The sequence below is a fragment of the Aulonocara stuartgranti genome (genome assembly GCF_965226115.1).
Source record: "Aulonocara stuartgranti genome assembly, chromosome: 19".
NCBI lineage: Eukaryota > Metazoa > Chordata > Actinopteri > Cichliformes > Cichlidae > Aulonocara > Aulonocara stuartgranti.
This window is the reverse complement of record NC_138955.1, coordinates 11,611,400-11,637,624: the sequence shown is the minus strand read 5'-3', so window position 1 is coordinate 11,637,624 and position 26,225 is coordinate 11,611,400. Positions and strand designations below refer to the sequence as shown.

The window sequence follows — 26,225 nt, the reverse complement described above, 5'->3', positions numbered from 1 at the left end:
TTCTCTCACTGGTGCAAAGCTAAAAAGGATTTAGCGGTATGAAGTTACCTTGTACTTTGCCAGCTGAGCCTTCTTCTGGTAAAGTTCAGCTTTAGGCTCTACATTTGATGCTAAAAGGTTCTTGGTCTCCATCACCCACTGGGCCTGGGCCTTGTACTTATCCATAAAGTCTTTGGAGAGGGAGATGCACTTCTCAAGGGAGCTATGCTCTGTGCGCAGAGCTGCCATAAGTTCCTCAAGCTGGAAGAGTCGTGTGCCCACCTCCTCTTTGAGCTGCTCAGCTTCAGGCTCTTCCAAGAATGCCATTGCTCGCTCTGTCTTCTCCCTCATTGCCTTTAAGTAAATGTGACCCTGCTCCATGTCAGCCTGAAGAGCCTGAAATGACATGGGCTAGCATGAGTGATCGATGTCTCTATTGTGACATAATACTTCCAGCGTAAACAGGCTTTAGAAAAAAACAAATTCATTTCTGTATTAGGTCTAATCCTGTGAACGTCTTTATAGATAGTATAAGCAGAAGAGATGCTATTTAATAAACTATACCTCTAGTTTCTTCATCTTTCTCTCCATGGCAAAGCGGTCCACTATATCAACACTTATAGCCACAGTGCTGAAGTTATTCTGAGCTGTGCTGAGCCAGTCTGAGAAGGTCGTGAAAACACACTGTGCCTCTTCGATGCAAGACACCTCTTCCTGGAGCTGTTTGATAGTCTCCTGCAAAGTAAAAAAAGAAGTAAACATAACAAAGAAAAAGTTAAAGAGGAGGCAAAAGCTTAGGGTAACTTAAACTAATCAAATCTTATGATTATCAGTCTAAATATAAATTCACAATGTCAATAAAGGCATAGTAATATTTGCAGTTCCAGTGACGTTGTGTTCAAAATCACGTTACCAGTAAATGCAGAAGCAGGGCGTGGTAGCGGGCTGTGATCTGGGTGGCTCTGGTACTGATCCTGCTGCTAATATGTGTCTCATCAAGAACCTGCTGAGCCAAAAGACTCAGGCCCTCCATTTCTTCTTGATAAACCAGCACTTCCTCCTGCCAGCTCTAATTAAAGAAGCATGCTATTAATGTCAGGACCAGACTTGGATAATTCGATTTTATTATATTCATTACTTGACTGCAGAGCAAATTAATTTCTTCAACATTCAGCCATGAAAACTAGAAAACCTAAATGACCTGATAGAGGAGACAATGAGTGACACAATAATATGAGCAACTAATTATTTACAAATAACACTGCAGATCTGTACAACTCAGAAAAGATTGTCACAAGTCTACCTTTTGTGTATACTACACTAACCTTTATGAGCTGAAGCTGAGCATCTTTAGTGGCACGGTCAGATCGCCGATGACTACGCAGTTGTGCTTTGGTCTCCATGCCCTTTAGCCAGCTGTCAAGACGCTGGAACTTCTGCTCCATCTGCCGAAGTTTGGCTAGAGCACTGTTGAGCTGGGCTCGGGTGTCTGATAGCCGGGCCTGGTAAAGCCGCCACTCTTGCTGAAGGGTCTCTAGAGCTCTGTCTTCTAGCTGAGGCAAGCCCCAGGGAATGACCAGCTCTCGACTCACCAGTAGAGTGTTTAGTAAAGCCTGGCCCTCTGTGCAGTGAAGCTGTAGTTCCTGTAATTGTATAAACGCTTGCTTTCACATAATATACTCCATGCTAGTGTTTTCTAACCATTTAATCCTTATTGAGTGATAATTTCCACAGTAATAATTGCTGGACCTGTAGCTTTTGGAGAGTCTCTTCCAGCATATCAACATCACCCTCCAGCTGGGTGTAGCAGCCAAGCTTCTCTTGTTCCTGTTCTAGCCACTCTTCAAATGCATGAAGGCCCCGTTGATACTCTTGGTGGGCTTTCACCAGCTCCTCAGCTTTGCCAACAGCCCTCTGAAGAAGTGGAGAGCGATAAAAATTCAGCGTGAGCTATTATTTTTCTTAAATTAACCCACAGATGAGTCTCACTTGTAGTTTTTTATTAAAAAAAGCATTCTTTTGCAGACATCTTTAGGTTGATTTTTTTGTATCAAGCTGTAACACTGAAACTGAAATTCTGCATACGATTCTAGCACTGGTCAAATGTGTTGAGTTATTACCATTGCATTGTCTTTGACAGTGTTATAGCGCTCCTGCAGATCTTGGAGTTCCAGCTGAGTGACATAGTTCTCAGTGATGCTGGCACTCTTTGCTGTTATGGTGTCCAGTAGGGTGTTATGGGTGAGCACTTCCTCATACAGTAACTGAAACCCCAAAATTAACAATCCACTGAAAAAATATGCTTGTAAGACTATTAGAGCATAAGGTTAACACAATAAATTGTATATTTAGCACACAGTATGTAGTAGTTGTAATAGTAGAAGATTTCAGTGCCTTAGCTTTGCTCAGATTTGCAGTTTTATCTCTCATCTCTGGGCATTGTTTATCAGCAGGATCGAGACTCTCCTCAACATGCTCAATCCAAGCAACAAACTGGCGTACATCTTCCTGGTAACTGGTCCACTGAGACAGGGAGCCCTCCAATTGACTATCAAATTTAAAGATTAATATACCGTGAGACAGTGTTTGATGCAACAGCGGTAATACGACATGAAAAAACTGAAAATACAGATGCAGCCTCAAAGTAAATCATTTACACTCTCCATGGAAATACATTTACTAAAGAATGCACTATAAAGCAACCAAACAGTACTTGCTGTTACTTTTGGTAATGCACAAACCTTTTGCATTGAATAGAAGCAGAGAGCAGAGCATCCCAAGAATCTTTTAGCTCCTGTATTTGTTTTTGAACCGCAGGCACTCCCTCAGCTGAGGTGTTCCTCTGAACTGATTCTCCTCTTGTGATCAGCATCTTCAGCTGAATTTCCTTCTCCTGACGTGCAGTTAGCAAAGCCTGGTGCAAAATCCACCCATGTGCATTTATTAAGATCCTATACTGGTATTAAACATGGTATGTTTTACTTTTGAAAAACAATAGTGACTTGGTATACCTCCAGCTTGATCATCCTGCTGTCAAGAACATTTTTGTCAGCTGTGGGAGCACAGTAAGTCTGCAACATATGGCTGGTGTCAACCACCCAGTTCTGCAGCTCTTTTAAACCTTGGGAGAAAAGCTGGTGCTCAGTGACTATCCGATCAATTCGTGATGCCTTCTCCTGCAGAACCATAAGGCAGACACAACCAGCAAGTTACCAGACAGATGGAATCCACAGCCGCTTCACACTTTCAAACTTCAAAGTGCACATGCAGATTTAGATATCTTGCAAAGATACATTTAAATTAGTTTGTATAACCTCATTTAAAAGAGCTGCAATAACAAAACAAAGGAATCAGTGTTTAGTTAGGTAAGTTAGTACCATCACAGTTATGATCTGTAAAACATTATTAAGTCAGAGCTCTGTCCAGTCTAGTTCCTCTGTCTTCTCTCCACGCCTACCCCAGAAATACCCCAGTGCTCAAGCAGTTTGGTAAGCATTACTTTACCTTTGTCAGGTTGGTTAAAGCTAGGTACTGAGCAGAGAGCTGTGACACACGGTGCACAAAACCCTTGCCGGCAGCATGTTCGTCCCACAACAGCTTGGCCTTCTCTTTCAGCCTGCTCAGCTGAACCTCTTGAGAGGCTAACTCCTCAAGCACAGACTGGAAAAGCACAAGCAGGTTATCAAAGACACATGCAAGCTGGCGCACAGATATATAAGACAGTTAAATTCAGACAAACAACAAGGAGTTAGAGATGGGAACATGACAAAAAGGAAAGCGAAAGAGATATCGTGCCAGCGCTAGTCTCAATAAAGCTCTTGGTCATGACATGCAGTCGAGCCCTCAGAAAATAGTCAGTGGACAAGTTTAAATAATGAAAAATGTTATAAAAGGTCTTTTCATAGGTTAAATATATTAACTCATATTAAGGACACTGTTAAAAAGACATATGAGTAGCAAAGGAGCAGAAAGTATTTGCAGTTAGCATAAGCTCTTGGCAGTGCATCTAAAGTGAAGAGCAGCAATGCTTTAACTCTGTAACTTAGCTGGAATGGAGAGCTTCTGTCAATGGAAGTTAGGTTCACACTTAAACTGAGTGGCATAATTGGCCTTTATGTGTGTTCCAAGTCTGGTTGATTTTGAACATTAGTACCTGTAGCTTGTGAAGCTCCAACTTCTTGGCTGTGAGATCATGAAGTCTTGTGCTGCTCTCCTGTACAGCCAGCTCTGTGGCGTTTAGGAAGTCCTGAACAGGTTCTGCACTCGCCTCAAAGTCCTTCATCTGTGACACAAGATTCTGAAACACACAGGTAGACTGATGCATCACTTGGCATAAATCTGATTTCTACACTGATGGTTTTAGGGAATAAGATGCCCCCAGTTACTGACAAGGGGTGTTTGAATGCTCACTTGCAGACATGTCTCTCTGTTGTGCAGACTGGACATCATGTTTTTCCAGTCCTCTCTGGCAGTGTTCATTTTAGCCCGAACTGCATCAACTTTATCTTTAGCTGTGACACTAGTGACAAGCTCACCGTTCACAACCACAGCATTCAGCTTTGACTGACCTTGCTCCCTATCACTTAGAAACTCCTGTTAAGGAAAAAAGGAGATGAGAAGATCAATTATTAGGCTGAAATATTTGATATAGATGCTAGGTCTTTAGTTAGTTCTATACCTGAATTTTCTGAAAGCTAGACGAGGCCTCACTGAGATTTTGAGGTGCATCAAAGCACTTCGCCGTGTTGATCTTAGCATTAACCAACCACTGTTGGAACTCTCTGAAGGCGGAGCGGAAACCTTGTTCCAGCAGCTTCTCTTTGCCCTGGCACTCCCTGGAGGCTTGGAGACTCAGACTAGAAACAAATCATGACGAATTTAAGAATTTCTTTCTGTCAATGTCATTATTTCCAGTCAAATCTGAAATTGTTGATTGTATTTTCTTATTTTTTGTTATAACTTTCTTGATCAATCATTTTTAAATACATGAAAAAATGTATCACACAGTATAGTGTATAAAATAATGGTCTACATTGGAATAAAACATCATTACTTTTACTTACCTATTGTATTCCTTGATGAGAGCAGACACTCTCTCCGACTGTGTTCCCATTTCTCTGGAGAATCGGCACAGATCGTTTAGTTTAGTCTTCAGACTATCAGACATGGGCTCAGCTTTGACAAGTTCCTCCAAAGTGTCCTAAATGGAAAACAAATATGAAGTTATGGACCGTCAATTAATATTAACTTATCATTGGAACCAAACTAAAGCCAAGACTTGCCTTTGCTATCTGCCAGCCCTTAACAGCTTCTTCTCCATCATTTTTTCTCTCTGCTTGGGTCAGCCTTAGTCGCCAGTCCTGCAGCTGTCGGTTGAAGTCCTGCAGGTCCTGCTCCAACTGTGCTGACAGGCTGTTGAACTCTTGTTCAGAGCTTGCTATCTGTGAGAGTGTGGTCTCTAGACTTGCACGTGTCTGTAGTGCTGCCCGCTCCCACTGTTCCCATGATGACAACAGGGCTGCTTCCTCTCGCTCTATAGTCTCATATCCCCCCGATCCGGTGTAGTCTCTTGCCACTGCTCCGCATCTTTGAACCCGGTTCAGCCTCTCTCTGCCTCGCTGCTTAGAGTCAAGCAACTCCTGGAAAGATCCAAAGGAATGGCAAACAAATTAAATGCAAATTTCTACTAATTAAATCTGTAAACAGCAGCAAACTGTGCCCCCGCTGGATATAACGAGAAGATATCTGTCAACTGAGAAACCTGTAAACTCAGTAGTTAATGTAGCCCGCTTTTAATATTTGTTTTCAGGATAAATCCATGCGCTCAGTGAACCAGTTGTTTGCTCAGTCACACTCATGGTCTGACAAATTAAACAGTGTATTAATTCCTTCCATCTGATTCTAATTTTAAATATTTTTTTTCTGCCTGTAGGACCTTTTTATCAGGTTGACAATCCCACTCCATATTTTAGACACTTTTATAAATAAATATAAAATAACAATTTCTTAGGTTTTAAATGGCACAGCTGACTGGGTAACTTAATTATACTGAGCTCTTGACTGTGGCCAAAATCATAAAATTATTGCTACCTCTGGCACAAAAAACTGGGATTCATGTCCAGCCCTTATTTGATGCTAAGAAGCATGGAGGAAGAACATCTTGATTCCTTATGGTTGTCTCCCTAGTGCTTACTTGGGGAAGTTTTCAGGCTGGAATATGAGACGTGCATCACAGTGGAAAAACTAAATAACCTCAAATACTTTTTGCCTTGAATATAAGCAATTATGGTTATTAAGCTTCCTCACCTGCACTTTGGAGAGCTTTCTTTTAATGCAAACTGAGTCTCCTGACAGGTCAGACCAGCGCTGGAGTTCCTCTTTTGCTGAAATTAGCCAGTCGTTGAAGTCTCTCACAGCATCAAGATATTGCTCATGCTCAGACACGATGTTTTGCATGGACTGTACTTTACCCTTTGGGGGAAAAAAGACAATGAAAACACTGTCAGTTATGAATGAGTCAGCTTCCTGGATCCAGACTCTGTTTAGCTGTCCCGTTTTCCTGTACTGATGATCAACGATTCAGTAATTATTTGTAAGCACCATTTAGCCTATGCCTGAAGTTAAATCACCTTGACAACAGCCGAGATATCAGCAAAGTGTGCATTGAGCTCTGCCCTTGACTCTGGTCCAAAAATCTGATCACCAGTTTTTTCATGCAACTCCACCGCTTTGTCTGTTAGGCGTGACAGGACTGCTGCATGAGTGTCCACGTCAGCCTGGATGGCTCTGAGGCGCTCAAGTAAAGCCGACTTCTCTTTGAGGCCTGGCTGCTGAGGCAGAGTCATCCCCACCTCTTGCTCCACTGACTCCATCCACTGCTGCAGCTGGCTTTTATTTTCCTGATAGCTGGTCCACTGAGCCACTGTCCACTCCAGACGACTATAGAAAAATGACAAAATTTCATCACGTAATGTAGATAATGTAACTTTTATCAGATGCCGTGTAGAGGACATGTTTCCTACCTGTGACAACTCATAGATGTCATTAACATATTAGCCCAGGCATCCTTCAGGCTCTGGAGCTGCAGACAAATAGCTTCTTGCCCTTCCATTCTGTTGTGCTTTAGAACCTGTTCACCTTTTCCTACTGTCATGTTGAGCTTCACCTCACCTTCACCCTTCATTAGCAGGATATCCTGAACATATGAGAAAACAGTAAGGAAGATCTATGAGATCGCTTATGCACTTCAAAATGTGTCCAGACAACACTGTGAACCAAATAACTGCATTTCTGGTACACATTATTTACTGACCTGTACAAGGCCTAGTCTTTTTTCCAGAGTCTCTTTATTTCCTACTGTGCTGTTGAGTGAAGCCAGGCGCTCCTGGACACCATTGAGCCAGGTCCAGGTAGCCTGCAGTGTCTCTTCAAAGGCCTGTTGCTCTTGCAAAGTGAGCTGGCAACTGCGCAGCCTCTCTCTCACACGCCTCAGCAAGGCCTGGTGTTGTGATTGAAGCTGAGCAGAAACTCTTGTCTCACTTCCATCACCTCGCCCACCTTCATTAAGTGCCTGCCCCTCTTGACAGAGACGCTCAAATGAATCCCTGCATGTAGGAAGGTAGGATGTTTAATTGCTTTGAATCTTTTGGGCACATTCAGAAACAATGATAATGCACTAAGCAGTCTTTCCTTGGCAAATAAACGTGTATAGTTAGCACCTTTCTTTGAGCACTTCCTGCTGGTATTCCTCCACTTGTTCCAGGACAGCCTTTTCAGGACCACGTTGCTGGGCTTCAAGCAGATCGGTGGTCATTTTCTTTTCCATGTGTTCCAACCACCATCTGAGCTTCTTAAGGCGACCCTCAAATCTACAAGGAAATCAAAATGCCTCGCTTATAAATAGTGGGCTTACAAAGGGCTTTACAGATGCAGTTCAGCAGAGGTGCTCACCCTTTCATAAGAGATGCACTGTCTACCAGGATCTGTTGGTTCTGTCTGCACTGCTCCACAAAGCTGTCCCAGTCCTGCTGGATGGATGAAAGATGCTGCTGGACCTGCCCAGCGCTGGCTTTGGGAAGATGAAGTAGGAGCTTCTCTCCTTCCTCACAGACCTGAGTCAGACGTACCTCACCCTCCTCCACACGATCCATGGCACCCTGATAGATAATCCACATCACTTTTAGTTTCGAACTCCTTCACATGTGAATCATACCATTACACAAGCAGCATCCAGAGCCAGAGGAAAGACATTATGCTTTTAACCACAGATACTGCACATACAACCCCTTCCTGTGGATGCTACATCATTTAAATGATCAAGTAAAACATCATTGTAACATCCTCTAAAAACACTTCTTTGGCTGTTAGTCAATGCCAAAACTTATGAATACAAGTGGCAATTTTGTATTTGATCACATCTTGAATCAGTGACACCTACTTATGATTTTTACCTATTCAAAACCTTTAAAGTCTTCACTATTACTATATATTGAAAGATTAAAGATTATTTACTGTAGTGGTAGTAGTCACTGTACCTTCAGTTTCTGCAGTTTGCGTTCCACAATTTGAGTGTCTCCTGATCGGTCAGAGCATTCTTTCACTATCTCCCTCTGCTCTGAAAGCCAGCGATGAAACTCCTGAACTAGGTCTGAGGAATTGGGGGTAAAGAGAATTAACATCAGGTGTAGACTTAGACAGAATGAAATCTAAACAATTAATAAAATAATAAAAGTTTACACCGAGCATGGATTCCCATTAAAACGCAGTATACCTGTACATTTTTATCCAGCCAGCCTTCTTACCATTGAACTGCTGCTGAAGACCGTTCTGCAGTGAGGCAAGTGTCCTTGCAGAAAGCTGGTTTGCAGACTCATAAGTCTTGATAAGATCAGTGAGAGCTGAACCCAAACCAGCCAGCTCCTCAGATGGATATTTTCTGCACAACGTGTTGAGGCTTTCTCTGGTGGAGTCAATACTCCCTTGCTGATTTTGCAGCTCCTTCTGGAGATCCTAAAAAACATGTTAAAAATGTAGTTTTGATTATCACTGTAACTTCTCAAATTTATAGAAACACATTGCATTCACCATCAATATTTTTTGTAAGGGCTATAATTTTAAATTGCTTATTATTTAGACTGTACCTTCACTCTGCATATGTCCTCAGGATCTGATCCAGTTGGAGAAGAAACTAGAGAATCTTCCATACTTTTTAGCCATGCAGACATCTGTGAGATGTAGTCTTCAAGCTGTTTCCGTTGGGAACTGAAGTCCATTAGATTTCCCTTAGCCTGCTCATGTAGCTTCTGGACAGTGCAGATCTTTTTGCGCAGGTCATTCTCCAACACCTAATACAATCACAGTATTTACTGAAGAAAGACCAGTTCATCTGCAGCGCTTGAGCTAATATTTGTTTGTTCAGACCCACCATAAACCAGAGTTGTATTTAGTACCTGTAGTTTAGCTGGAGTCTCTTGGTTTTGACTGCACTTCTTCAACTCTGCCACTTTACTTTGCAGGGCTTCAAGTCTCTGCTCCTTCTCGCCAAGTTCCACCTGTGGCGTTGTCGAATGAGAAAAGCATGTCACGCACAAGCTCACCTACAACAACCAAACCCAGGTAAAACAAATCCTTGCCAGTTTTCCAAGACATCATATATCTTACTGTACCTTCAACTCTGTAAGCCTTGCTGATATCTTCTGGCTGTTGTTTAGGTTGTTCAGGCTTTCATTTAGCTCAATCACACTTGTGCCAGTCCAGCTCTCAATATCATCATTGATTTTACGCACATCATCCCACAGGCCCAAACACTGGTTTAGTCGATCAATGTTGTCATCTACCCTCTCAGACACCTGGGAAATGGAATACACTTTACCATTGTTGATTAAACTGGGTGGACAGTAAACCTTAATCCACAGTAGATTAAATTTATGCTCTGTTGTACATCTTACACAGAGTATAGCTTGCAAAGCTCTCTGTTAACACATAGACACAACACAGATAGAAGTCCAGTCTTTTTCTCCGATTTAAAAAAAAAAAACCCAAGTAGAGAACTTTATTGTTAACAACAAGGCATAACATTGATGCTTCAGAAATGAACTCTTAAAGTCAGGCTTACATCCAACCACTGGTCAACAAGTGTCTCCATATCCTTTTTCATCATTTGAGAGTCACACTCGGGGACCTTCTTTAGTTCAGTCACCAGCTGTTTTCCTTTGCTGGAAAACTGATCTAGTTCATGCTGCTTGGCAGCCAGATCCACCTTCACTGCTTCATGCTACAAATGAAGTAAAGACAGCAAAGTACTTAAGTAACACAATGTAGTCTTGAACCTCAATATAAGAAAAAGAATAGAAGCATAATTCCTAAAAGCGATATAAAATATATATATTTTGTTCCAACCTTGGTTAGTGACCTCCTAGTTTCCTCGTGGTCCTTCAGAACAGAGCTTATCTCAAGCAAAGGTTCAGCACTCTCAATAGTGCTGCTGAGGGAGGCTTTCAGGATTTGGTATTCTCTCATAAGCTCAGTAAGGACACTGCACTGCTCCTGTCTGTCAAACGGAAATGAGTTCGTTTCATTTTAACTGTAAATTAACTGGAAAATACAGTAAATTGAAGAAAAATGTGTTTAAAGACACTCAAACACACTTAAAAACATGTTAGAATGAAGGAATCCCCATTGCTTTTACTTCTGTACCTCTCTGCAATGAGCCTCTTGGTGTCTTCCCATGTAGTCTCTAGCAAGCTGATTTCCCTCAGTACCTCTCCAGCCAACTCTGCATCCCTCTGAGCCAGCTGGTTGCCTTTGTCCCTCAGCCACTGCTCCTCATGCTGGTGTGACTGGAGCTCATCCTCTAGCTGATTAAAGAACCGAAGTCTGACACACAGGGGGATAATATGTATAGTTATTGACTATGTTCAGTTGTCAATTTCACCACTTCACATTTGAATTACATCAGATATTGCTGGAATACTTTACCGTTGCTGTAAGCCATGCAGGCTGGGCTCTTTAAGGCTCTGACGGTCTGCTTTTTCTTCAATATCTTCCACGGCTTTCAGAAGCTGCTCTTTCCGCTGTCTAAATGAAGTCCACAGAGCCCCCAGGGCTTCTGCTTCACTCTGCTTAGTACCAAGCAAGTTCCTCACTGCATCCAGCTCAACACTAAGTGAATCCGCCAGCATGCGACATGACTTAGGAGAACCCTCATCAGCACCAATGTGAAGATGACTTTTGCATAGACTGCTGTCCAGACTGATGGCTAGAGTCTCGAGCTGACTAATGTCTGGGACAATAGTTGTCAGCTCTTGCTGCAGCTCCTCCACTCTTCCACGGTCCCAGCTCCCAGCACTTTCAACAGTCTGTCTCAGACCCCGCAAAACTCCAGTCACCACACTGTGGGTCTGCAAAAAAGCCTCGAGCCTCTCCAGGCACTCCAACTGGAGCTCGGCTATATTGTGGGCCTCCATGTAGGGCTGCAGACAGCTGTCTGCTCTGCTACGTAGGAGCTGTGCATCACCAGGCTCACAGAACTGACAGAGCTTCTCGGTTTGCTGCTCCAAACTCTCTCTCACACTGGACTGCTTCTGCAGGGCCCCCTGCATCTCCTGTAAGATGCAAGTTTTAGAGAATCAGCTGTTGCTCTGAAAGCTCAATTCCTCTGCCTATTTCCTTTTATCTTGGAGAAAAACATGTTGGTTTTGTCAGTCATAGCCTTTAAAAAAAGGCCATTGAATGTTACATTCAGTTCAATTCATATTTAATTTAAATAGCACCAAATCACAACAACAGTCGCCTCAATGTGCTTTATATTGTATGGTAAAGACCCTACAATAATACAGAGAAAACTGTTTGGCGACAGTGGGAAGGCAAAACTCCCTTTTTAACAGGAAGAAACCTCCAGAAGAACCAGGCTCAAGGAGGGGTGGCCATCTGTTTCGGGGTTGGGGGTTTACATCTAAATTTAGCAAAATTTGGGTATTTTAGAGACTTGAATTCAACTTTTTCCATAATATGTCTGAAGTACATCTAAATAGTAAATTAAGGGAAAAAAAAATCAGGTTAAATTTGGTTCAAAAGAAAAATTTTAATAGTGTTCAAGATTACACCTTGTATTTTTTTTAAAATATTTGACTGATTTGATTTCCTTTTTTTTTAATATGTATGTGTGGTTGTGACTTTAAGATCAAATAGACATACAATGTCACCCTGCGCTACACAGAAAAGGTATGCATCTTATACTTCAATAAAGACAGATAGCAGCATCAATAGATATTCAGTAAATGGAAAAGTTGGCATGGTGGTAAAATGGTCAGCAGTGTTGCCTCACAGCAAGAACAGCTTGAGTCCTTTTCTTTTGATTAACCAGAGTTAAGAGATAAAGTGATGTATTTTTGTGTCTTAAAGGGTGGCTTAACAATGTTTAGGTAAACCTGTCTTTTCAGCATGTCTTTGCCACGGGTGTATTAGGGATGCAAATGTAAGAAAAACATTTCATTTCTTACCTTTACTTGTGTTGCAGCAGGTTGCAGTTTGCCGATATTGATTTGAGGAGATGAGTGAAGATTTGAGAGCATGTTCTCACTCCATTGGCAGAATTTAAGCAAGGCCTGGTCAAACTGCTCTACCAGTGAAAGGTGGCTCTGAAGCTCTGAGATTCTGGAGTAGAAAAAGGCTCCATGGTAACTCCACAATTTAGTTAGTGCAAGACAAGCTTTATAATTTAATTTGCAGTCAGACTATTTCATTGTACCTTCGAGGGAGAACTTCATTTTGGACATGCAATCTCCTCTGCAGGGTTTCAAGCTCATCTTTCAGCTGACTAACTCTCTCTCCTTCTGCAGTGGGATACAATGATGTCCCCAAAGATGCCAGTTCAGCATGAGCCCTCTCAAGGGATTGAACCTCAGAGTGCAAGACCTGCAAGGAAAAAGTATTCATCCATGTTGTTACAATAATATATTATTAATTGAATTCTGTTTCATAGTTAAACTGTGTCTGTATAAATTGTACCTGCAAATCCTGTATCTCGCCGCGGAGCTTGGCTTTATCTGCTGACAGGAACGGACTTTCTGGTTTGGACGCAGATTCACTTCTCTCCAAGCAGGAAACAAAGTTTGAATGCTGCTTCTCATACCTGAAGGACATCAGAAACATTGGAATTGTAAGATTTATTTACAGAGTTGGGTGCACTTTGCTTCAAAGGGAGACACGGCTCTGTTTTGTCTATTGTCCATATCAAATGTAACTATCAGCATTTCTTAATTTTATCCTAAAGCTTTTAAAATTACTATGCTACATACAGTAATCCATACTTTTGCCAAAGGGAGAGCAGGTTTTCCAAAGTGCTCTGTTTGTCCTTTGCTTCCTGTACATGCTGGTCATAGGTGGTGTTTAGCTCTGTCACAGTCCGCTCTGCTTGCTCTTTGTCACTCAGTCGACGGGCGCCAGCCGACAGCGACAGCAAGGTTCCTCTCAGCCGTTCCAGACACTGACAGGCATCCTGGAGAATAATAACACATGGCAGTGACCAACAAAGCCTCAACCTGCACTCTAGTACCATTACTGGTATTTAAAGTTAACTCGCAAAATGAGCAATTGTAGAAAGAAATAATACCATGTGGTTTTGAAGGGCTTTGTAGGTCTCTGATGAGGAGGTGCAGGATTTGATAGGATGCTCCAGGTTTGTATACAGCTCACTAAGAGATGCTTGTACCTGACAGAAAATTAAGACCCGATTAACTCCATTAATTATTATCTCTCTAATCTTTTCTATATACCACTGTTACTGCAGCAGTATCAGTCAGTGAATATATACCTCCTCTAGGCTCATTTTGAACTTCTGCTGGTGAGAAGAGCTTTCCTCCAGCTGTCCATCAAGCTGCTGAACGCTCTCCTTCAGCTCCTCCCAGTACCTGCCGATTTGGGTCAAACGAGCCTTGATGCGAGCCGCCTCCCCCGAAGACACAAACTGAGCCAGGGCTTGGGAGTCTGTCTCCAGCTGAGAAAGAACCTCCGCTCGAGACTGAAGTCCTGCCGCAACAGCCTGAAAAAGCAAGACAATTAAACTGTAATAAAGTCCAAATAAGATCTTTATGACTCAATCAGTGTTCCTCCATCTAAAAAGAGGTCCTGCCCACAATTAAATCACCAGTAGTTACTGTTTTTTGCTGTGGGTGTCAACGAGAGAGACAGTCTCGATGGGCAAAGCAATATTGCACTGTTGCTTCCAATGGCCTCTTCAGACACCTTATCGATTTTAACTTTAATGTCTTGGCTTTGTGGTTATTGTTTGCTGGCTAATATTACTTGGTTTTATGGTTTTAATGGGTTGGAGCGTTATAATACACACTACTGTACCTTGACTGTGTCGATCTGTTCCTCCAGAGGCAAAGTAGAAGACTTCATTGCATCCAGCTGTTTTTCCTTTTCAGATATCCATAAGGAAAAGGCTTCAAATCCAGCTCCAAACTGATCCCACTGGTCTTTCATTTCTTCCAGATTTTTGACACTGGGGGAGTAAAAATGATAAATTATATAACTTTTAGCTGCAAGCAATGCCTGATATTCATGTTAGGTGTAAGACAGCTAAATTTACTACTGCACATGTCAGTCAGCACATTCTCAAATGCACCAATGTGTGTATGCGTATGTGTGTTTCCGAACAAAATAAAAGCTTTAATCAATGAATCTATTTTCTTACTCTTTTTTCAGCCCAGACTCTACTTTATCCACTTGTTCGCTGAGAGAGCGGGCTTGCTGTAAAAGCAGAGTCTTGTTTTTGGGGCCCAGCTGGATTTCTGCTGATCTCTTCAGCAATGTGTTCATATGTAAGGCCTTTGCTTCACATTGCTTCAGCAGCACCTGCTCACAAAATGGCAACATTTAGTATAGTTTTCTACAGTATTTATCTAACCCATACCTTTCAGTTTAAATGTTAAGAGTCAACCAAAAGATATTTTTTGGTTTTGTTTATTTGTTTGGTTTTTTAACTTAAAAAAGAAGACTTACTCTGGCCTGATCAAGTTCAACTGCCAGACTTTCTGGACTGCTGAAGTTCAGGTCTCTCTCCATTGTTGAGCGTGCTTTGTTAACAAACTCATGAACTGCTTCCTGTTGGCTGTCAAACTCCTGCCAGGCTGCCAGTGTGACCTGGGAATGACAATCGTCAAACTCATTAAGGTCAGATCAGCATTATTTTTAGATCCATTCATTGTGTTTAGTGCTGTTATCAAACCTTCATATTTAAATGTTGTTGCAAGATAATAATCATCCCCCAGTGGCAGAAAAAACACGTAAAGATCACACTAACAGAACACAATGACACGGCACTATACCAAACCTGCTCGGTATGACTATTATGTATGCAAATGACACCATAGCGTCTGCACCTATTAGCAGGGGTGATGAGTCAGCACTGCTAACACTTGACAAAAACCACACCATACAAGGCAGCAACTGCACAAACATTAAATTCATTACTGATTATCAGTATAACCGCTAGCATAAAAAAGGCTGAACTTAAATTTCCATTTCAACACTAACCCCTCATCTCACAAATAGCAGCACCATTAAGAATAACATATCTGACTCACTGCAGCGAGGCATCCTTAGAGCTGTAATGCTTCTCAAAGAACAGTACTCCATTAGAAAATATCAGTCAGACCTTTCAATCCTCTATACATAACATTTTCCTTTACTTACTTCATTCATTTATTTATACGCAGCAACACACATTAGCTTATATAATATATAGTATAATGTAACTGTGTCAGAGTCCTGGAGAGAGTAAACATGCAAAACAATATAAAAACACATAAAGGGGAAGCACTGTGAATAAAAGTAAGCTTAGAAATAAAAAAGGCCTCAAACTTCACAACAACAGATGCTGAACTGAGCAATACTGAGGACTACGCAAGAGTAGAGAGTCAGTTAGAGCAGAGAGAAAATGAACAATTTGACTATCATCAGAAAAAACTTCTTACGCAATAAAGTTTACTTTGACTTTGACTCACACTTTAACAAAATAATATGAGAGCAAAGCAGTGGAGCGATAATGCGTGCTTCCACTTGGCAACCTTACGTGATATGATAACATTCATTACCGTAGTTACGCAGATGATACACAGATATATGTTTGATCTACTCATCTCATTAGCACTTGACATTAACAAATTGATGACTATAAACGCCTTAAAACTTAATAGAAACAAACTGGAATTTTCTTTTTTAAATTGGCCCTAAAACCAAACATGATCTGCCTTTTCATGAGTTGGGGACATCACCTGACGTAGTACAGCCACAAATTAAAAGTCTTGGGCTTTATTTTAGATTCTGGTTTGAACCATTATTGGTTCCACCATTCTTCCATCTTAGGATTATCGCCAAAGTACGAAGTTTCCTGCCATGACTCTGAAAAACACCTTCTCAGTAGACTGCAACTTATCTAGAACTATATGAAATATGAAGGTAATGAACAAAAACAAATCATTCCAGTTTTAGCAGGGCTACATTGGCTTCCAGTTTCTTACAGAGTTAATTTTAAAATACTCTTACTTGCATATAAAATCCATTTTTTTACTTCCTCCTTCTCCTCCCCCAAATATTTCTTAATATGGTTTTATGGGCGTAAAACCCTTACTTATACTTATACTAGGTTATACAAATTGAATCGAATTAAATTGAATTAAATTGAATTGAATAATACAATTGCTAAATTGATCACTACACCAGGATTAAGCTCAGATCCTGGGAATAACTTTTCACACCATATGCTCATTTCACCAGAATTATTCAGAGCACAGTGTCACAAAAAGAACTTTATGACTTTAGTGGGTGAAGAAGCATGCATCAAAAACACTGTTTCATCACTTTAGCCAGTGTATCAGTGTATCAATAGCTTTCGTTGCTTTCAGATCAGTCTTAAACACTGCTCACCTCAAGGCTTTGCTCCTGTGAATCCATATTCTGTTCCATTTTGCTAAGTGTGTTCTCTAAACTCTGCAGGTCCTGCTGCAGAGTCTCCCCCAATCCTTCCTCAGCCTGGAGTTGCTGGCCTCTGGTGAAAAGGTGCTGGACATCCTTCCTCTTTAGTTTCAGGCGTTTTAATAGTTGCTATTGGGAAACATTAAAATTGTTTGGTTATCAGAGTCAAATTCAATAAGAAAATCAAGCAAAAACAAAATCCAAAGCACAGTAATGTGGAATTATTTGTTTGGTCTAAGGATACCTGATGAACAAGCAGCATCTGTTGGGCTTCTCTAGCAGTTGAGCAGTCCAGTATTTTAGTAACCTCAGCCTGAGCCTCTTTCTGCCCCTGAAGCAGGTCTTCCAGTGTAGTTTGTACCTCTTCTCTGAATTGTACACAATCCCCAACAGCCAGCACCATCTTCTCAGCCTGATTAAAGACATCAGAGAAAACGCAACGCTGTCACAAACAATACTTACGCTTGGATATTGCTATTGTCTGCTTCTGTTGGCTGGAAAATGTCAGTTTCATGATGTCAACTGTAACAATATTTAATAACTCATATCTTAGACTGTAGCTGATGAGAGATATTTTGATAAAATTCAGTGGTCTCACTTATATGGTCCACAGGCCAGAGCCATCCTGTCAAGAGGATGACTGCACAGCATGAAAATTTATATCTTAAAATTGGAGGGAAATCATTTATAATCCCAATTTTAACTGTTTTTCTGTTAAAAAGTAAAATATAACTGTGATTTAGATCTACATACGAAGTATTTGTGCCTAATTTTTGAATAAATTACTGGTTTGTTAAAGACTAGTAGGTCCAACTCAAACTGGGTTGCATGTGGCAAGTTAACTAAAATGAGTTTCACACTCTTCATACTATATCTGTATTCACAGTTTATTTTTACTGTATGGTATTTTAATTGTTTTTGGCACCTTAAGATAAAAACATGTGAGAACATCACTTACCTCTAACAGAGAAGCGAGAAGACCCTTAAAATCAGTGGAGAGCTTGCTCAGTGCACTTCCTTGCCTCTGGGCATCGCTGTCAGCACAGATTTCAATCAGTACAGCCATACGGCTTTTCAGCCAGCCAAGATTCCCCTCCTGTAGCTCTGCATCATTCCTCAGCTCCTGCACACAACAACAGAGTGTGATACGACCCGTGTGGACAAGAGTCACCTGACCCGGAGTGTTTATACAGTAACAGCTTCAGACACGACACTGAGAAGATGTGACACACCACAGAAGAAAGTGGGAAAGGAAGTAAACAGTTTGGACTTTAGGAAGAGGACTAACTCACCGTTATGGTAGCCTTCACCGTGCCATATTTATTGGGGTCATTAGCTCGATTTCTCAGCATCCTTAGTTGGCTTTCTTTAGATATAAGCCAACAGGAAAGTTCAGCGTATCTGTTTGACACCAAAAACAAATCTCATGAAAACCTTGAACAGCACTTTAAATTCATACAGAAAATGAGTACTTCTCTAAAAATATATATATATAATTAAATATCAGATGCACTATGGAAGCTGGGATAGACTCCAGCCCCCCGTGACCCTGATAAAGATAAGTGGAGGAGAATGGATGGATGGACATAATTTGGAATCTGTGATCTTTGCACCAAAAACTGAATACACTCGTAACTGCTACAACTACTGTTCTTTTTCTCAAGTGAATGAAAAAATGTTAACATGATTACATCGGGTATGCCAGGAATGTGTGGCACTGCACGGCAATGACAAACACACAGTTTTATTGCTGCAGCGCCACAAAACACGAGGTTAAATTCTAAAGTATGTGCGTATGTGACATTTACAGAAAGTGTTTACACTGAAAGAAATGAATCATAATGACTAATTTTATAACATTATTGCACCTTTTGTTGTACTCCTTCCATTTATCTTGGTGCTGCATTAGCTTCTGGTGAGTGTTCTCAATCTCCTCCCGGACCTCAGCAAAGTCCTTTCTTGCCGTCTCCAAGGTCTGGTGAGCCAGGTCACCCTCGGGGAGTTTTTGACAAAGTTCCTCCATCAGCTGCAGCCTTTTCTCACATATAGACTGTGGACCCTTTTCCCTAAAGAAGGCCTGAAGGCCATTTATATAAAGCAGAAAATGCATGTAAATCCAAGGCAAAACAAAATGCTGCTAAGCTGGGTGACAGGAAAGAGCTTCAGCTCTTGACACACTTACTGTGCGAGGCAGTGAATTGATTCACACTGAGTTAATCAATACATGTAACCAGGCCAGCCAGCCATCTACACTGTGCTTACCCTGTGCTCCTTAATGAGCCTTTCGCTCCCCATGCTAGCCAGGTGGCGGTTTTCCCTGGTCAGCTCTGCCTGGCACTCTTGCAGTGACAACATCAGCTTGCTTCTTTCCACCTCCACCTTCAGATGCAGGAGATGAAAGGGAGCATCTGTCTGTATATCCTGAAAAAGGAGAAAGACAACAGCAAAGCTGTCACACTCTGAGCAGCACAGTTTGTTTGCACCAACTTTTTGAAAAGCTGCAGAGAGAGTTTCAGTCATTCCAGTACATTTTAAGAATTTCCTACTATCTTATAAAAGTCATATTGAGATTGAAAACATTTTAAATTAATGGATTAAACATCCTTGACACCAACCTTCCAGTGTTTATGCAGCTTTCTAACTGTTTCCTGCAGTGACTGCTGCTCCTGCTCCGGCAAAATGTCTGTCAGCTCATCACAAGCTTTCAGGAAAGTGTTCAAGACCCGCTGGTCGAGCTGTCCAAAGAACTCCTGAAAAAACCCATAACTGCTCATCATGTTTAACACTTTGCACAGACTATACTTTGTTTCATTGTTGTACATGTTACTGCACTGGGATTCAATACCGTGTATACTGTCATAAACTGATATGAACGATCTAAAACATCTGAATCTGGCAAAGTACACTCACAGTGTGTTTCTTCAGCAGCTCTTCTGGGTTGCCTCTTTCTGTCAGAAAGTTCTGTGCCATTTTAAGAACCTTCTCCAGCTCTATCCGTGACTCATCAAATCTCTTCATTAGACTGCTGTTGGCCTCCACATGTTTTCTCCACTCTGTGGACTCTTTAATCAAGTTCTAGGCACAAAACAAATCATTTTTAGTGCTAAAATAATTCAGTCACTGATTACGGTGGAGAAGACAGCAGGTCTTGATGTTTACCTGTGATGAGGTCTGCAGGTCTGCTACCCGTTTCTGCAGTAGACCCATATCCATATGCTCGAGGGTTTTACTACTGTTCATTATTTTCTGGATGGTCTGGTGGTCTTTCTCTATTACTGTCAGACACTTCTTACAGCTATGTGTGAAGGTTGCCAGTTCCTGTAGAATTAAATGACAGGTAGGGTGTTAGCTTAGGTTAGTTAGTTTAGGCTAAAACATACATAAATCTGCTCGAAATCCGAACTACTAAAATGCCTCAGTGTATTTCACAGTTACTCACCTGGCATTTCTGTTTAAAGTCTACTGGTCCCTCCGAGTCGGTGGTGCTGGTGATATGACTAGCCTTCTCCAGAGCTTGGTAGAAGCCTGTGATATTCTTCTCCATTTCCTCCAGTGGAGGTAAAAGCGATTGAGACTCCCGAAGCAGAGGCAAACATCTCTCCCGTATCTGATTGGAGGAGAGAAATGGTAATAATATTTCATCATAAGAAACTTCATTATCCTTAAGTTCAATACAGGTTATCCATCCATTATGATTTTTAAAAAAAAATGTCAGTATGTAAAAACAAAATGTTCTATTAGAGTAAAAAAGCAGTTTAGCTTTTATTTTCTTAATAAAAATGGTACATTTGATGTTGTAGGAAGTGGCAGTTCTTGATTTAATTTTAATAAACCATGGGCTAGAAAATCTAAGAGGTTAAATCTCACAGCTTGGATTTCATTTAAAGACCTCCTTTGCTCAGGAATACAAAGTAGTGCAAAAAAGCTAATAAAGTAAGTAAGATGCCGTGGTGTTAAGCAGCAGGATTTCTATTTTAATCACACATTAAAGTAAGGCCATGTAATCTATATAGACTTGTACACACGTTACTCAGCTGCTCTTTGATTGAAGCCATCACAGTCATCATCTGTGAAACTTCCTCTTGTGGAGTGTCTTTGGTTAACAGCTGAGCTGTGCGGCTTGCTGCCTTACAAGCTGCTTCCATAGCTGGCAATTTGTGCTTAATTTCCTAGAGGAAGTTGAAAAAAATTATGATATATCATATAATAGAGAATACATAAGGATTTATCTAAGTTGAGAAAGCAGATTTACCTCAACATCTTGGACAAAGGCTCTGCAATTTAGAAAAGATACTTGGATAGGAGCTGTCATCTTCTCATTGGTTGCATCCATGAACATCTTCAGTGTATTAATCCCGTCTTGGTAGTCTTGCCTCAATTTATCCACCTCATCCGCTCTTGCATACTGCAAGTGAAATAAAAGATACCACAATATTTTTGTCCAAATCGTTAAAACTTGCAGCTGTTTGGATAATAAGTACAATTCGATATTTTTTGGTGGTGAATGTGTTGTTCCAAAGTGTGTTGCATTTACATGTTTGACTTTAACAAACAGTTCCCTCCATCTCCCGTTCAGCAGCAGAAGTTGCTGCTTTAGATCCCGTGAGACCGTATCGTCACACGTCTCAATGAGAAAGTTCCCGGCATCGTTCATGTCCATGTGCTGCTGGATCCAGTGGGAGAAGTTTCTGAAAAAGTCCTGTAACAAAGAAAAATACAAAAGGCAACACAACTTTAACTGTACACTCCTTGGCCAAAGAGAAAAATATGCTTTTCTTTCTATTCATGTTTTTAAAAAATCAACATAAATTGTACAGAAAATATTGTTTTTTCTATTATCTGAATGCACTTACACGTTTGGCATTCTCTGACTGGCTGAGCATCTGCTCTGCATCCTCTAGCCAAGCCTGCAGAGCTGCCACTGTGCTGCTGTACTTCTCCCAGTTAGCGATCACCTCCTCCAGCATGCTCCGTACACTGCGCACCTCCAAAGCCAGGTTCTTCCACTGAGCTGTGGTATCACTGAGGAATTTACTCACCCCCTCTGCTTCATCAACTTAAAACAGAGAATAGAAACAGTAGTTCAGTTAAACCAAAATCTACATGGTTGCCACCTGTATACAAAGCATTTGATTATGTCCGCTGATGATTTGGCCTCATGGTTGATGCTGGTGTGTTAGGTCAGAAAAATCATGCTAAAAAAGCATTCAAATTATTGTTACTGCATGCATTATGCATGATTTCATAGTTTGGGGATTTTAAAGAGAGAGAAACGAGAAGTGCAGCCCCCTATTTGCAGACAGAAATGGCTCAGGATCAGGCAAAGTTTGGACTGTTTTTGGACTTACCTCTGTTACAGGTCTTAGACCCTGTAACGTGAAATCAACAGTAAGTCTGTTTACTAGAAGCCCAAATTAAAACACTTGCATATAGTATGCACAAATAAAAAAGCAGCTTAGAAATAAAAATGCAAAGAGACTTACTTGAACTGTCAGATTTAACATAAACCTCTGCAGCTTGCTTGAGACCTGTGAAGATTGTCTCATACTGCTCAAAAAATCTGTGGCCTTCAACGAATGTCTGAAACAGAAAGAGAAACGCTCGTTGGTTTGATGTCTTTTAAAAACCCAGACTACAATTCCTATGATTTCAACTTACAAGGTAGCTTTGCAAGAGGAGTTCAACTGAATCCCGTCGGCCGTATTTAATGATCCACGACTTGAGTTTTGATTCAGCCAACATAAGAAATGCCATCAGTCGATACTTCATTTCCCAGAATTCCAGCTTAATCAAGTGAGCGTGTGATGATGTAGACACAAAGTTGAACCTGCAAATTAAACAAATGGTCTGTTATTATTTTGAAAAGTGCAAAAAAAGAAATCATGAAACGGTAAAGAAAAATGCACTTATCCTGACAAAGATCTTACCGTTCTGCCATATCCTGGAGCTGCTCAGGTGGGACAGGTACCCCATTCACCGATCTGTCCCTGTGGATCTGCTGAAAGGTTTGCCTGTGGGACTCCAAGCTTTTCAATACCTCCTGCAAAATTAAACAAGCGCCTGTTTCTTCATACCGTCCAAAACAAAGTTAACCCCACAACACGTAAAGGCTAAAAGGTAAGCTATGCTACCTTATGCTGCTCTAGTTTTCTGTGAAGAACATTGGCTGTCTCCTCATGAGCATGTTGGATGGGAATGTCCTCTCTCAGAGCCATCTCGGCTCTGTGCAGCCAGGCGCCAATCACTCCCAGAGGCCCAGGCAGGGACTTGTCCAGATGGATGTGCCAGTCGAGCAGCTGCAATTGACACTCATTAAACAAAACCACTCTACCAAAGCAAGATCCCACCGTACAGGAGGCTATGCTGGGCATAACATTTCCACATGGTCACAAGCAATCAGGCCACAAAAGAGTGTTATGCAAGTCTAGACAAGCTGTGGAGGTCTCGAGGAGTAGACCACCCCGTGAACAAAATCGCCTCTGTTCCCATCTCCTCCCCCTCTGAACAAACCGCTTGCACCCCACTGAACTTTCATTGGCAACGAGTAAATAGATGAACCCTGACTGGTGTTTCTCAGAGCCTCCAGTGCATCAATCCAATCTTTTTAGCCAAGAAAAGGACAACAACTAAAAAAGAATGATTATTGCTAATCATCAGGTTTTATTTAATTCATGTGTGGTTAATTATCACAAATTTTCCTGCTGTCTATGTGGCCCATAATGAATTATTCATGCAGTACAATTACCCTGGTAGACACACGGTCCCAGGCCTGCTTGACCAGAGCTTGATCCACAGAGAGCTTGCCATCCTTTTGGACTGGCTGTAAGAGTGGATCTGTCTGCTTTTTCTTCATTTCATACTGGACACGGAAGTTCTTAAATGCCTAAAAAAAGGAGACACACATTGCTAAATGAGTTTTCCAAAGAAGAATGCTACAGTCCATTTGCCACACCTCACTAACCTGGTACTTGTCAGCAAGGCTTCCCTCTGTTCCTTGGGCCCGGAGCACATCTCTCTCCAGCTGATCTAAAAACACCTTTAGTTCTCTCAGCATCTTCCGCTCCTCTCTCTGTCACAATCAGCACACATACAGCTTAGATTGGGAACAGACCTAATCTCTTTCATTATAAGCAGGCCAATGGGAATCTCAAGTAAAAATGACATGCCGAACACACACAGTTAAAGATTAGACTCAAGACTCAACTTGCAAAGAGACCCACACGCAAACACAACCTCTACATTTAAGGACTAAATAGTTTTAAAAGTTAAGGTAGAAGAAAAGGGTGTACAGACAGTATCTTGTTAGAAACTCTGATTTAGTCTTTTAAGTTGAACATACCTCAAGCATTTGCTCTATATCTTGGGGACCAAACTATCCAGGAAAGCGGAGAGATGCAAATATGTGATAAAAGCATTAGAACAGCAAGGGAAAAAGAAATAAAGTGGATAGAAAATGGAACAAGATCGAGGTGGACATTCACTCCAAACAGGAAGCATGCAGCGCCGTGACCTGAACGCTCACCTGGAGCACTGGCACTGACAGTGCAAAAGTTGGAATTGAGCCAAGAAGCAGCTTAATGTGCACAAAAAATAAATTAAAGAACGAAATTAAATGAGCCCATGTTGATGGAAAACTATATTGATGATTATATTTATGCTGTGATCATGCAATGATTGCTTTATCTCACTTAAGCTTTATGTGATAAAATGACAAGAATCACATATAAGCAGACACAGCTATTCAAAACTTTTGCTCAGCAGCAGATGAAGCAACTTTCATTAAGTATGGACTGTTCTCTGTATGTCGGCAGTTTTTGGAAAAACTGTAGGCACTAAGTACAAATTTAAATGTAGTAACGTATGTAGTTACACATTCATTCTAATCCCCATTTTACCCCAAACTATCACTGCCTACATACACTTGAAAAATAAATGATAAATTTAGGGTTAGCTACCTCATCTTGCTGACCGTCAGTCTCAGAATGATGGGGGTTCGGATAGTGCTTCAGAAACTGCGCCACGTATGTCATGATGGATTTCTCGTCTGGCTTGTCTACGTCCACATCTGCAGATTAACATAAACATTGTCCACTGCACTTGTTGAAAGAATACAAAAAGAATCATATTAAAAATGGATGCAAATATATTGAGACGTTTAATAATCCTGTCAGTATTAAAGGTAAAATGTGCTATGATGAGGAGGATATCTGACATAGTCATTACTTTTGGTATTAAGTCAGTATGGCACATAAATACTTTGTGTCCTTAGGATAACTCTCCCAAGGCCTGCCGGCTAATTATACATGTCTTTTTCATTTCCATCCTTGACCTGATGTTTCTAGAAAACGGGGTCAAGCTCCTGTAAAAGCAAAGGCATTTCAATGTGTAGCTGCAATAAAGCATCACGACTCTGCTACAGAAGACAGGACTGCAGAGCTGCTGCAGACTGCTTCTACACAGACTGAAACTCAGAGCTACAGATAGCACAGAATATTAATCCTCTGTAAGGTGGTATTTTCCACCACACAACTTAGCAGCACAATTTCCTGTGCTAAAACACTAGCAAACATACACTCAACAGTTAAGCATGCATGCTCAATACCACTTTGCAAGAATAGCCTGCAACTCTGGAATAATTAATGCGAGCTGTTGAAAAGGTCAAGGACACCTTCTGGATCCAGCAGACGGGGAATGCCCAACTCGTTTTCTGCGAGTGAAAAGGCCTCCTCCAAATTCTCCCTGTTGCTTCTTCGCCGTACCACCTCCATGTCCACCAGGTCAGGTCTGATGGCGTGCACCACTGACTGGAATGCAACGCCATCACGCCAACTGGGACCAAAGTCCTTCACCTCAATTCCAAAATTCCTTAAAAAAGAAAAATGTGAAAATGTTCATTTTGCAGACTTTGCATACACGAACCTTTCCGATATGATATATATCATGATGATGATTTTTAAAGTGACATACTTGGCTGCTGTACACTGCACCCATTGGAGCAGTGCCTTCTTGGCATTGCCCTTAAATTTGTTGACCACCTTTCTCTTCATTGGAGGGCTTCCTGTTCCAGAGCTGGTAATACTCTCCACAGAAGAGTTGCTGTTGGATAGAGCCTGAAGGGCTGGCAGGTTACTGGTTAGCTCTTCAATCTAGTTGAGAGAAAAGAAGAGAAAACAAGGAGAACATGGCAGCATGTCTTGAGATTTCCCTGCATCTGTAATTTTTAACATCACCTTTAAGCTGCTTGACTTACATACTTTGTCCTTTGT

At 41.2% G+C, this 26,225-nt stretch overlaps 1 protein-coding gene across 3 annotated transcripts in view; it reads right to left on the bottom strand.

Annotated features, from left to right (window-relative positions):
- syne1b (spectrin repeat containing, nuclear envelope 1b) overlaps positions 1 to 26,225 on the bottom strand; it is a 67,609-nt gene that overhangs the window by 34,207 nt on the left and 7,177 nt on the right. Inside the window, exons 6-70 of one of the 3 annotated variants that reach the window (XM_082516953.1) lie at positions 25,927 to 26,105; positions 25,628 to 25,824; positions 24,915 to 25,024; positions 24,482 to 24,532; positions 24,299 to 24,331; positions 23,921 to 24,028; positions 23,705 to 23,842; positions 23,091 to 23,255; positions 22,887 to 22,999; positions 22,618 to 22,786; positions 22,443 to 22,539; positions 22,308 to 22,328; positions 21,813 to 22,015; positions 21,494 to 21,658; positions 21,212 to 21,364; positions 20,985 to 21,128; positions 20,399 to 20,566; positions 20,119 to 20,277; positions 19,870 to 20,034; positions 19,575 to 19,709; positions 19,222 to 19,380; positions 18,828 to 19,036; positions 18,252 to 18,360; positions 17,918 to 18,082; positions 17,204 to 17,371; positions 16,912 to 17,088; positions 14,986 to 15,126; positions 14,678 to 14,838; positions 14,335 to 14,485; positions 13,793 to 14,020; positions 13,592 to 13,690; positions 13,290 to 13,477; positions 12,988 to 13,111; positions 12,728 to 12,894; positions 12,480 to 12,633; positions 10,957 to 11,582; positions 10,675 to 10,854; positions 10,378 to 10,528; positions 10,094 to 10,252; positions 9,645 to 9,827; positions 9,429 to 9,530; positions 9,120 to 9,323; positions 8,781 to 8,988; positions 8,514 to 8,626; positions 7,930 to 8,135; positions 7,698 to 7,847; positions 7,292 to 7,583; positions 7,002 to 7,174; positions 6,609 to 6,918; positions 6,286 to 6,450; positions 5,262 to 5,618; positions 5,043 to 5,179; positions 4,658 to 4,835; positions 4,390 to 4,572; positions 4,133 to 4,276; positions 3,484 to 3,639; positions 2,991 to 3,155; positions 2,721 to 2,893; positions 2,374 to 2,527; positions 2,100 to 2,243; positions 1,729 to 1,893; positions 1,305 to 1,622; positions 893 to 1,048; positions 544 to 714; positions 49 to 375 (exon numbers count right to left, since the gene is read on the bottom strand). In XM_082516953.1, coding sequence (XP_082373079.1) covers positions 49 to 375; positions 544 to 714; positions 893 to 1,048; positions 1,305 to 1,622; positions 1,729 to 1,893; positions 2,100 to 2,243; positions 2,374 to 2,527; positions 2,721 to 2,893; positions 2,991 to 3,155; positions 3,484 to 3,639; positions 4,133 to 4,276; positions 4,390 to 4,572; positions 4,658 to 4,835; positions 5,043 to 5,179; positions 5,262 to 5,618; positions 6,286 to 6,450; positions 6,609 to 6,918; positions 7,002 to 7,174; positions 7,292 to 7,583; positions 7,698 to 7,847; positions 7,930 to 8,135; positions 8,514 to 8,626; positions 8,781 to 8,988; positions 9,120 to 9,323; positions 9,429 to 9,530; positions 9,645 to 9,827; positions 10,094 to 10,252; positions 10,378 to 10,528; positions 10,675 to 10,854; positions 10,957 to 11,582; positions 12,480 to 12,633; positions 12,728 to 12,894; positions 12,988 to 13,111; positions 13,290 to 13,477; positions 13,592 to 13,690; positions 13,793 to 14,020; positions 14,335 to 14,485; positions 14,678 to 14,838; positions 14,986 to 15,126; positions 16,912 to 17,088; positions 17,204 to 17,371; positions 17,918 to 18,082; positions 18,252 to 18,360; positions 18,828 to 19,036; positions 19,222 to 19,380; positions 19,575 to 19,709; positions 19,870 to 20,034; positions 20,119 to 20,277; positions 20,399 to 20,566; positions 20,985 to 21,128; positions 21,212 to 21,364; positions 21,494 to 21,658; positions 21,813 to 22,015; positions 22,308 to 22,328; positions 22,443 to 22,539; positions 22,618 to 22,786; positions 22,887 to 22,999; positions 23,091 to 23,255; positions 23,705 to 23,842; positions 23,921 to 24,028; positions 24,299 to 24,331; positions 24,482 to 24,532; positions 24,915 to 25,024; positions 25,628 to 25,824; positions 25,927 to 26,105 — 11,223 coding nt within the window. The remainder of the gene's footprint in view (positions 1 to 48; positions 376 to 543; positions 715 to 892; positions 1,049 to 1,304; positions 1,623 to 1,728; positions 1,894 to 2,099; positions 2,244 to 2,373; positions 2,528 to 2,720; positions 2,894 to 2,990; positions 3,156 to 3,483; positions 3,640 to 4,132; positions 4,277 to 4,389; positions 4,573 to 4,657; positions 4,836 to 5,042; positions 5,180 to 5,261; positions 5,619 to 6,285; positions 6,451 to 6,608; positions 6,919 to 7,001; positions 7,175 to 7,291; positions 7,584 to 7,697; positions 7,848 to 7,929; positions 8,136 to 8,513; positions 8,627 to 8,780; positions 8,989 to 9,119; positions 9,324 to 9,428; positions 9,531 to 9,644; positions 9,828 to 10,093; positions 10,253 to 10,377; positions 10,529 to 10,674; positions 10,855 to 10,956; positions 11,583 to 12,479; positions 12,634 to 12,727; positions 12,895 to 12,987; positions 13,112 to 13,289; positions 13,478 to 13,591; positions 13,691 to 13,792; positions 14,021 to 14,334; positions 14,486 to 14,677; positions 14,839 to 14,985; positions 15,127 to 16,911; positions 17,089 to 17,203; positions 17,372 to 17,917; positions 18,083 to 18,251; positions 18,361 to 18,827; positions 19,037 to 19,221; positions 19,381 to 19,574; positions 19,710 to 19,869; positions 20,035 to 20,118; positions 20,278 to 20,398; positions 20,567 to 20,984; positions 21,129 to 21,211; positions 21,365 to 21,493; positions 21,659 to 21,812; positions 22,016 to 22,307; positions 22,329 to 22,442; positions 22,540 to 22,617; positions 22,787 to 22,886; positions 23,000 to 23,090; positions 23,256 to 23,704; positions 23,843 to 23,920; positions 24,029 to 24,298; positions 24,332 to 24,481; positions 24,533 to 24,914; positions 25,025 to 25,627; positions 25,825 to 25,926; positions 26,106 to 26,225) is intronic. The other 2 variants (XM_082516955.1, XM_082516954.1) reach the window with 2 other exon arrangements.